This window comes from Monodon monoceros, unplaced genomic scaffold, assembly GCF_005190385.1.
Source record: "Monodon monoceros isolate NGI ecotype Baffin Bay Population unplaced genomic scaffold, NGI_Narwhal_1 Super_Scaffold_12, whole genome shotgun sequence".
In the NCBI taxonomy this organism is placed as follows: Eukaryota; Metazoa; Chordata; class Mammalia; order Artiodactyla; family Monodontidae; genus Monodon; species Monodon monoceros.
Window position 1 is genome coordinate 1,807,850 of NW_021703768.1, and position 10,583 is coordinate 1,818,432.

General features: G+C 64.1%; 1 protein-coding gene across 1 annotated transcript in view; it reads right to left on the minus strand.

Annotated features, from left to right (window-relative positions):
- TERT (telomerase reverse transcriptase) overlaps positions 1-9,097 on the minus strand; it is a 20,735-nt gene extending 11,638 nt beyond the window's left edge. The window contains exons 1-6 of the mRNA XM_029219023.1: positions 8,879-9,097; positions 7,411-8,773; positions 3,334-3,529; positions 1,964-2,144; positions 900-1,079; positions 123-281 (exon numbers count right to left, since the gene is read on the minus strand). Coding sequence (XP_029074856.1) covers positions 123-281; positions 900-1,079; positions 1,964-2,144; positions 3,334-3,529; positions 7,411-8,773; positions 8,879-9,097 — 2,298 coding nt within the window. The remainder of the gene's footprint in view (positions 1-122; positions 282-899; positions 1,080-1,963; positions 2,145-3,333; positions 3,530-7,410; positions 8,774-8,878) is intronic.
- Positions 9,098-10,583: the final 1,486 nt, after the last annotated feature.

Consider the following 10,583-nt stretch of genomic DNA (forward strand, 5'->3'; position numbering starts at 1 on the left):
CCACGCCCCCCCACCACCACCACGGCGCATGCCCCTCCCGCAGACCACGCCCCCCACCACCCAACGCTCGCCTCCCGCAGAGCGCGCTCCCCAGCACCGAACACACCCCAGGTGGGGCTTACGTGTCTCTTGAAGGACTTCCGCACGTGTCCGCGGGCAGTCCTCTGGACCACGGCATACTGGCGCACGCAGTACGAGTTCTCATGGGGCCGGATCACGTTGGCTATCACCTCCGCCAGCCTGTCCTGGGGGAGCGCGTCGTACGCCCCCGCCACGTCCACCTACATGGGAACCGAAGTGCCTGAGGACGCGCTCACCTGGGCCCCGAGTTCCCGGTCCTGCTGGTTCTGACCTGCGGTCAGCAAACCCTGGGGTGAATCGTACACCAGGGGACTGGGGAGACCCTGGACTCCCCCTCACACTGTCCCGTCCCCGTCCCCCACGCCCGCCCCCCACGGGGCTCTCGCTGAGATACCCACATCCCCCGGACTCTAAGCACCCTCAGGGCGGGTCTTCGCCCCTCTCTCTGAGCTGCAAGCTGATGACCAGGAGGCCCCTGGCAGATGACCAGGGCACCCGGCGCTGGGGTGTGAGCAGGTGTCTCCTTCCCTGAAGGAGCTGCCGTGGAGTTGGGGTGCAGTCACGGAGTCCACTCCACAGGGGAAGGCACAAAGCCTCCGCCCCTGGGAGCCAGACACCCCCAAATGGAGATGGGGTTCCCTGCCCTCCCGCTCCCAGAAGAATTTGTGGGACGTGGACGCGGCTCCACCAAGGGGTGACTCGTTCTGGCAAACACGGGACTGCAAAAGGCTGGCCACTCCCCACACCGGCAGTGGCCTGAGGCGAGGGGTCACCTGCAGGGCCGGTTCCCTTGGTGGGGGTGGGAATCGGGCGCCCACCTTGACGAAGTAGAGCGGGGCCACCGGGCCCCGCGCCCGCAGGGGCAGCACGAAGGCCTGCCAGGCCCTGTAAATGTCGTCCATGCCCAGCACGGAGGCCCCCAGAAGACCGGGGCGCCTCAGCCGCTCGTAGTTTAGCACAGCGAACAGGGTCTTGACCTGGGAGGTAAGATGCTGGACCTGCAGGCCCAGCCCAGGACGACCAGTGTCACCAGAGGGGCCCCAGACCAAGGGGATGTGGGGTCAGACAGCCCCCAGGGACGAGAGGCAGGCCCCCGCTCTGTGCCGCCGCCGCTGCCACCCCCGCCTACCCTGCCTCCCTCGGACTGCAGAAGGGCCAGATGGCTGCCCCCCACCATGCCCACCCCAGACCCCAGGGTCTCCCCAGGGACCCGTCCTGGGATCACGGACACCACGTGTGGAAAAATGCAAGTAGCTACACCCTTGGTCCCCTTTACTCACCTGGTCCCCCCCCACCCAGCGAAGAGGGGTGCTGCCTCCTGGGGGGCCCCAGCCCCAGTGGAGAGGGGGGCACCACCTCCTAGGGGACCCCAGCCCCACTGGGCGAGCACTTTGTCTTCGCTCATGGACCAAACCCCCATCAGCAGCGACAGCTTCTCTTTCTCACGGTAGAATCACCCCCAAATCACCCCCAAATCCTACAGGGAGGCGCATGGAAGGGGTCAGAGCTGCTGGCGAGGCAGAGGTGCTGTGGCGGGGAGAGCAGTCACGGGGGCTAACCATGGGGGTGAGGTCCTACGGGGGTCCTCGGGACCCTGGCAGGCTGGTGACAGCTATCGCATGGTCCCTCTGCCCCGGAGAGCACACCGTGCCCACCCCCGGAGGATTCCAGGGGCCAGGGGCACAGAGGGTTCCCAGAGCCCATCCAGCACCTCACAGGACTGGCCTTCCTGGGAGCTCCTTCTCTGGGCCCGGGAACCCCCATCCACGGCACCCCACCATTCCACGGCCTCACTGGGGCTGCCAGCCCCCCGAGACTCTGACAACAACCACCAGGCCTGGGGTTCAAATGCACTTTGCCTAAAAGCGGCACAAGCGGTGACCTTCCTGTCTCTGTGCGACTTCCCGGCTCCCACGACGTCGCCCATGTTCACGATGGGCCGCAGCCCGCTGGGCTTGGGGACGAAGCGGAGCTTGGACGTCGGCAGAGCCGGCCTGTCCTCCTGGAGTCGCCTGACATCTGCCTCGGAGAGCTCACGGAGCTGCACGCGCTCTAAGTGTTGTCTGAAACAGAGGCGCCCGTGGGAAGCCGGGGCGGGCAAGCATAGCAGCCACCAGTGCCCGTGAAGTCGGCAGAACCCATGCCCAGCACCCCAGGCTTGTGGCGTGGCCGGGTGTCAGCTGGAGGCCCCTCCTCGGCAGGGCCAGGACACCCAGTTCCCGGTGGACAGAGCCCCGGCTGGTGTAGGCCGGGACCCGCGGGCCAGCGAGCCCGCCCTACTCTACACGGAATGGGCAGGGAGTGCTCGGCGTGGCCCCCTGAGGAACAGAAATGTCTCCCCACGGGCCTGCTAGCTCCTTGTTACCTGTGATCTTCAGCCTTTACCCCAAAACCACCCACAGGGAGGGCCTGGGTGGCCCCTGCCTCCTGGCCGCTGGGGTGAGGATGCTCCCTGGGCTGGTGGCCCCAGGGGTGAAGCGTGGTTCCAAGCACAGCCCATCATGGGATTCAAACACCCACCAGGCAGGGGTCGGGCCCCATGGGCCCCACAAGGACAGCCTAAACGGCCGCTTTGGGTCACATGGCGTGAAATACTTAAATGGGGCGCCTTCACTCAAGACCACGATAAAGGCGTCCAGAGCCTCCCCCCACCAGACACAGGAGGACACGGGCCCCAGCACGTGCGCTCAGGGACCCCGGCCCGGCTCCCTCCACAGACGTCCTAACGCAGGGCACGGCTCTGGCGCAGACACTGAGCCCTCTGACACTGGGTGCCTCGGCAGGCCCGGCCCGTGTCTTTCGGGCTGTCACCCCATCCATCCTGGCTGGATCCCAATCCAGCTGACACCTTCCCAGTCTTTCAAAATGGACATAAGACAGTCAGTGAGCAACTGAGACACATCTCACGGCCACCCCACGGCCCTTCAGCCCCCGGGAGGCCTGCTTCACGGCAACACCTCTGCCCCAGACGCGCCCCACTGCACGGCGTCAAATAGGCGGGTCTGTCATCTGTGTCATCCTCTGTTCTGTACGGATTAAACAGCACCGGGCCCCTGTGCCAGGGGGAAGTAAGCGGCCCGCCCGTACTGTTTCAGTCCAGACAGACTCCTAGACCCCGCAGACCATCCAGCCCAAGCCCCCGGCTTTCAGGTAAGAAGGGGCTTGCCGGAGTCCGTGACGAGGGCGGGGTCCCTGGAGGAGCTGGGCGAGGAGCCCTGGGCAGGGAGAGGCCGTGGTTCCCGATGGCCGTACCTGATGCCGACGCTCTGCAGCTGGCTCCAGACGCGCTTCCGGAAGAAGAAGAGCCGGTTCTTCTGGAACGTAGTCTCCGTGACATAGAAGAACGCCCTGAGCACCTCGACCACGTACGCACCCATCAGCCAGCACAGGAACCTGGCCAGGACGGCCTCGCGCAGACGGTGCTCGGCGGCCGGAACGCAGCGAGCCCCTGGGAGGAGAGAGGCCGGTGCTCACCCCACGTGCTGCCTGAGCGGCCCCTCGGGCCTGGACGGCTGCACACGCGGCCCATGTGCTGTGACTCGGAGCCTCGGGCAGAGGAGAACGTGGGTATCTCAGCAACGACGCTTCCCCCACTGCATGTTAAAGTGACGATGTTGGATCACCGGGCTTTGATAAAAAATGTCTTTAAGTTAGTTTCACCTTTCCTTTTTCACTTTCTAATTGGGGCTACGGAAAATCTGAAATGTTGTATGTAGCTCACGTTACGTTTCTACTGGGCGGCGATGACGTGGAACCTCATTATCTGTCCCCTTTACACACAGGCTGGAGAGCAGAGGCTGCTCTCCACACGGGGGACGTGCGGTTGAGGCCGGAGTGCATCGCCCCCGGGTGGCAAGAGCCAGAAATGCCTGGGCTTTACCAGGCTGAACACCGCGGGCAAGCAGACACAGCCACACACCGAGGGACGCCCGACGCCGCGGGGCTCCGGACCCAGCCACGGGCCAAGGTGAGCGCGCTCCCCCGCGGTCCTCTGCATTTTACTCTGTGCACTCGGAAACATCTCCAGCAGAGGTGCATCTCGAGAGCTGTCACCAGGCTGCCAGGGGGGCCTCACTGCGGACAGAGCCAGGGCTTTACCACCCGTAATCGGCATGAAAGAAACACAGAGGAGAAGAAAGGGGCCCCAGAGGCAGGTCTGGGGCAGGACAATGAACGGTGAGCAAGGAGAAGAGAAGGGGGCATGAAGCTACATAACATCGGCTGTAGAAACAGTACCAGCAGCATCTAACTTGGGACACAACTGGGTTAGTGGACGGAACAGCTCAAGTGTGATGTGGTTCCAACACGCAAGGCCCTTACACGGTTCCCAAGGTAACCAACCACCCAGAGAGGGTAAGTGGAGGATACAAAGCTAACGCTGGAAGCAAACCCAACGCACGCACACCCACGTGAGAAAATGCACGTCAGGAAACGAGGAATAAAAACGCGGAAGAGGGGGCCAAAGTGCAAGGTGAAAACTGCATCCACACTCGCCTATCATCACAGGAAATGAAAGAAAATTACTCCCGGTAAGTGGTAAAGACTGTCAGAATGGATTGAGAATAAACGGAAAACGTCAGCTCAGGGCTTCCCTGGTGGCGCAGCGGTTGAGAGTCCGCCTGCCGATGCAGGGGACACGGGTTCGTGCCCCGGTCCGGGAAGATCCCACATGCCGCGGAGCGGCTGGGCCCGTGAGCCATGGCCGCTGAGCCTGCGCGTCCGGAGCCTGTGCTCCGCAACGGGAGAGGCCACAACAGTGAGAGGCCCGCGTACCGCAAAAAAAAAAAAAAAAAAAAAAAAAAAAAAAAAAAAGTCAGCTCAGTGCTGTTGTTAAGACACTTAAACCGCGTATTCTCATAGGATACGAAGAGGTTGAAGATAAAAACTAAATAATGAAAAATGACACAAGCAGGAAATACTAACCAACGGGAAGGCAGGTAAACACACTTTACGGTAAAAAGAGCCACTAAACATTCATGGGGAAGATTAAGTCTAAAATGTGCCGGCAGCTAACAACCCATCGTGCAGACCATCGGGGCAAGCAGGAAAGGACACACCCACCCCCTGGGGCCGTGTACCCTCAGCATCGCGGCATCTGGAAGGACACACGTTTTGCACGGCACCCAGCGTGGTGACCACAGCACCAACCCCGGCCTGCAAACACACGGGAACCATTAGTGCTAACGCCACACACGAGACCAAGCCAGTCTCCACAGGCTCCAGGCCACCGCGGTCCTACGGACCCGCACGTGGCTGAGTCAGAAATCAACAGTAAAAGGCAACTTAAAACTGCCACACGTTCGGAAAATAAAAAATATTCGTCCAAATAACTCCAAGATCAATGGGGCAATCCCAGTAGAAACAGAAAACACCGAAAAGCGGCTGATAGAAACACGGGCAGCTACTGCGGGGCTGGGGAAATGCACAGCCGGGGAGGGAGTCGGAGGGGCCGCAGGTGACTGAGGAGCAGAGGGGTGGGGAAATTAAGAGAGGCCGACAGCCCGCTGAGACATCAGAGCCACGCCTCAGGTCCATGGGGCTCAGGGGCGGGAGGGGGGAACGCTCCCACCCGCAGCTCAGGAAAAGCAACCGTGGTCGGATGTAGGCGGACAGGATGGGCCAACCAGAGGCTAAGGCAGCGAGCAGGAATCCTTCTGGTGATGTCTCTAGTGACACGTGGCCCCAGATGTGGACAGCCCGGTTGTCTGGCCTCCGGGGCTGGGGATCAGGGAGCTGACAGGTATCCGTGGGCAGCACGGCAGGCACGACAATGGCCTCAACAGAGGCAGAGGAAGCTGGCGCTGTGGACGGAGTGCCTGGCCGGCACGGAGGAAGGGCAGCATTCCGGCAGGAGAGGGTGGAAGAGGCGACCTCGGAGAGCCGAAGCTCAGAGCAGCATTTATTCAGCCAGCGGGCAGAAGGCGTGGCTGAGGCCATGGAAAGGAGCAAATGGCCCGGGGCACAGCTCAAGTGAGCAAGGGCCCAGTCGCCCGGGAAAACACCACCTCCTCAGTGCCTGCAGCTCGAGGGGTACGGGGACCCCATCTGAAATCGGGGCCAGAGCACAGAACTCAGAGCCTGCTTCCACAAAGCAGGCTGGGGCCCCACGAGCACAGAGGCGTCAGGTGAGGGCCTGGTCTCCCGAGCCCGCCTCCTGGAGACTCATCCACGGCGTCCCACGCGCAGGGAGCTGCTGGTCAGGGGGTGTAAAAGTCACGCACGACGCAAAGTTTCTGGGGATCTGCTGTGGGACACCGAGCGCACAGTGTGCAGTACCGTGCTGTCCACCTCAGTGTTGTTTAAGAGGGTAGGTCTCATGTCACGTTCCCACAATTAAAAAAAATTTTTTTAAACCAAGTTGCTGAAGGTCACCCTGACTGTCCGCGTCACCTGCCCCGGGGTCTCTTGGGGAGCCAGAAAGGGTGTGCCCCGGCTGCACCTGAGGCCACCGCCCCGGGGACTGTCACACGCACGGGGGAGGCGGGGGGCAAACCTGGCTCTCACAGACGACTTCCTCCTAGAAGTCGTGATCATCTCAGGAGCGTGGGGTGGTCAAACACAGGGAGAGCAGGGAGGGTGCTGGGCCCTTCGCTCCTGGCTCCGCCCTGCCAAGGAGGGTGCTGACCCAGGCGGGGCTGACAGTGGCTGGGCCGGAGGAAGCCCAACGTCAAACCCAGAACACCACAGTGGGAGGGACACGGCAGGCTCAGCTCCACAGAAAAAATCCTGCCGGCGCCCACAGAGGCTGCCCACTGCCCTGAGACAGCGGACAGCGTCCTGATGCTCCCCTCTGACCCCTGGTGACGCTGGGGCCTTGTTCAAGGACACGGTCTTTTCACTCCTCCCACCTGCCTGGCCCCGACCTAGTGGAGGCACAATGGGAACTCACACCGGGATCCGCGTGTGGGCTGACCAGATCCAGCGGGGAGCCCAGGAGCCGCACCCCCCAACCCCATAAACGGGGTTCTGGGTCCAGCCCCCGTTTCTATCAGCGGGGCACCACGCCAAGGCGATAAACGCCAAGGCGATAAACCTTGACGTCAGAAAGGGTTATGAATGACCCGCATACACGCCCACAGGACCTCCTGTTGATCTCCGTCTGTTGGCGCAGCCCTAGACCATGTGTCCCGCCTGCTCACCGCCCCTCCCCAGTGCCCAGAACCTGCCGGAGCCCATGAACGTCCGGAGATTTATGCAAACTGGATGGGAGAGGGGGACAGAGGCAGAGAACTCGGAGTCACCCGACAGCCACCAAGAAGCCCCCTGCCCCCCGAGCGAGGTACGGAGGAGGCCCTACCGCACTCTAGGTCCCGAGGTCGGGTCCCTCACCTGGGCTCCCGCGCAGCCAGGCGCAGTCCTGCACCTTCATCTTCCAGGTCAGCTCCTGCGGTGAGAGCTTGCCGTGCTTCCCCAGAGAGAGGAGCTTCTTCACATTCCTCAAGAAGCGGCGCTCGTTGTGCCGGGAGCCCCAGAGGCCTGCGGGCACCAGCCGGCGAAGACAGGCCCGCAGGAGGCCGTACACCTGCCAGGGGCTGCTGTGCTGACGCAGCAGCTGGACCAGGCGGCGCGAGCCCGCGTCCCCCTCGGGGGTAGCGGCCGGCCTCTCCCCGGAGCGGGCGCCCACTCCAGGGCTCTCCTGATCGCCTGACCCTGCCGGCGTGGTGGAGGCCGGCAGTGGGCAGTGCGCCCTGAGAAGTGCGCCGTAGGGGCACCGCACGTGGTTCTCAAGCAGCTCCCGAAACAGGGGCCTCATCCGCCAGTAGCGCGCGGGCAGGCGGCGCATCCTGCGCGGAACCCCTGGTGGCCGGGGCTTAGAGCCCAGAAAGATGGTCTCCACGAGTCTCTGGGCCCCCGCCAGGCTGGGAGGCAGGGAGCAGAGCAGGAAGGAGCGGCGCAGCCGTTCTTTGCTGCCCGAGCAGTAGAGGAACTGCTTGGTCTCAGCCCACGCTCGGGGACCGGGCTCGCCCTGGGGATGTGACGGCCGCCAGGATGGGGAGCGAACACCCCCCTCGCCGCCCACCAGCGGGAAGGGGCGACGGGTCCTGGGCACGTTGCCCTCCTGAGACTTGGCTTCCGTGGCGGCTCTGGTAGGTGTCATCACGCGGGGGTCGCTGTCGCTCCGCCCAGGCGCCCTGCCCAGGTGGGCCCCGGGCGCCTGCCCTTCGGTACCACGCTCGGGCTCCAGGCCATGCCTGGGCTTCTTGGCTGGAGGCGGACGGCCCCCCGCGCCGCCCCGACGCCGCCTCACGCCCTTGGCCGGCAGCTCCCGGGGTCCCCCCGCCTCCCCGTCGCCGCCATTCCCGGCCTGGCGCGTGAGTCCGAGGCCAGTCCGGGTTCCGCCCGCGCGTCGCGTGGGCCGCGCCGCGGCGGCGGTGCAGAGGTCATAGAGCGGCGGCCCGCACACCTGGTAGGCGCAGCTGGGGGGCACCAGCAGGTAGAGTGCGCAGCGCGCCAGCAGGTGGGTGAGCACGTCATCGCCCACGCGGCGCAGCAGCAGCCCCCACGCGCCGCTGCCGCGCAGCGTGTCCGTCACCGTGTTGGGCAGGTAGCTGCGCACGCTGGTCGTGAAGGCCACGGGCGGCCCGCCGCGGGCCCCGTCCAGCAGCGCGAAGCCGAAGGCCAGCACGTTCCTCGCGCCGCGCTCACAGAGCCTCTGCACGACCCTGGCCACCAGCTCCTTCAGGCAGGACACCTGCGGGAGAGGGCTCCTGAGTCGCTGGGGACGCAGGTACGTCCTTCCCCACCCCCTCCACCACCACCGCGGCGGGCCCGACTGGAGTCCCCGGAGGCAGCCCACCTGGCGGAAGGACGGGGCGGCAGGGGGCGGCTGCGCATCCCAGGGCACGCACACGAGGCACTGGGCCACGAGCGCGCGGAAGGCCACCGGGTCCCCGCGCCGCACGAGCCGCCGGTCCTCGGGCCCCAGGCGCCGCACGAAGGTGGCCAGCGGCAGAACCTGCCGGTAGCGGTCCCGCAGCAGGGCGCGCACCGCCCGGCACCTGGGCGCGCGCGGCATCTTCGGAGCAAGGAGGGGGTCCGCGCGGAGGAAGGGGCGGGGTCGGGAGGAGGAAGGGGCGGGGTCGCGGGAGCCCCGCAGCCCCGCCCTTAGTTCACCCTGCGGGCCGCGGGTGTGGACCCAGAGGTGTTTGCGCCCAGGTGCCTCGAGAACCTGCTCCGACCGCGCAGCTGCTCCGCGCAGTGTCCCCACCCACGCGCCGTGACCCCTCCCAGGGCGCAGGGGTCTTGCGAGGGTCGCACAGAGGAGAGGCTCTATGGTACCGAGGGAGGGGACCATAACGTGGGGTCCCTGGGGGATCTGGTGCATTCTGCGCCCCCGCGGAGCGGGTCCTTCTGGTGTGTTACTTTATCACGTGGGCCGTGACCGGGCAGTGAGGGATGCTTTGGGGTCCAGCAGGGGCTCATGGCAGCGAATTTGTAATGATGTGCAAAGAAGAGAATGGACCACCGCCCCTGCCCCGCGGGCCTGGGGAAGCCAAGGCAGCAGGCGCACCCTGGACCTGGACCGGCACGCGGTGGGGCTCCTGGAGCTGTTTCCCGGCTCCGGCGGCTGGCAGTGGTCAGCAGGCAGCGGTCGGCGGGCAGTGGTCAGCAGGCAACAGCGGCACTTCCCCCACTGGCTCGGTCTCCCTGACCCCAGGCTGTAGTTTCTCTTTTTGAGTTCTACTGTGATCTCCACCAAAAACAAAAATCCTCAAATCAGTTCCCTATGAATCACCCACCTGATGGGTTGGGCAAAGGAAGGGGAGAAGTTGAGCTGCAGGCTCCCTGGGGCACCACCTGCAGGCTCCTGGCACCTGCCCGTGGCCTCCCTCCGTACCCAGAGCTGCCGCTCCCTCCGCAAGCACCAGGAGGAAGGTGAGGCTGGACAGGTCAAGGGCCTGCCCCCAGGCTCGCAGCCCCAGGGAGAGGAGGAGCCCCCGCCTTGCAGCCCAGCCGCAGACCCTCCCCAGGCCTGGGGCACCGTTCTGACAACGGCTGGTCATGTGAGCCAGACAGTTCAGAGCAGTCGCCCTAATGACATTCCACCCAAAGCCAGACGCTGCAGTTGTTCAAGGTTGAGTCGTAAGAAATGGGAAGCTTCTGGGTCTTGGGAGGCTTGCGGGGACGAGGCGCCTGAGTTTGGCAAACACTGAGCGGCTGAACAAATGTTAACCCTTCACAACGTTAAGAAGCGTGGTCAGAAATTGCTCGTCTTCATGGCGTAAACAGGCCTCCGCTACCCCTCCGCCGACGACGCCGCTCACATTCATCCTGCTTGCTCTGGTCTGCCCGGCTCGTAACCCTCGGGACTAAGGGTGGCTCTCCTGGAAGTCCACTGCGTGAGCGCCGCAAGGTCTCTGAGACTTGCTTGTTTCTGCCAGTAGAGGATTTGGGGCGGCTTTGGGGAATTTGTTCTTTTCCAACAACTAGAAAATGGAGAAACCAGCATATAAAACAATTTTTTTTTTAAAGAAGAAACAGAAGCAGTGTGAATAATACCA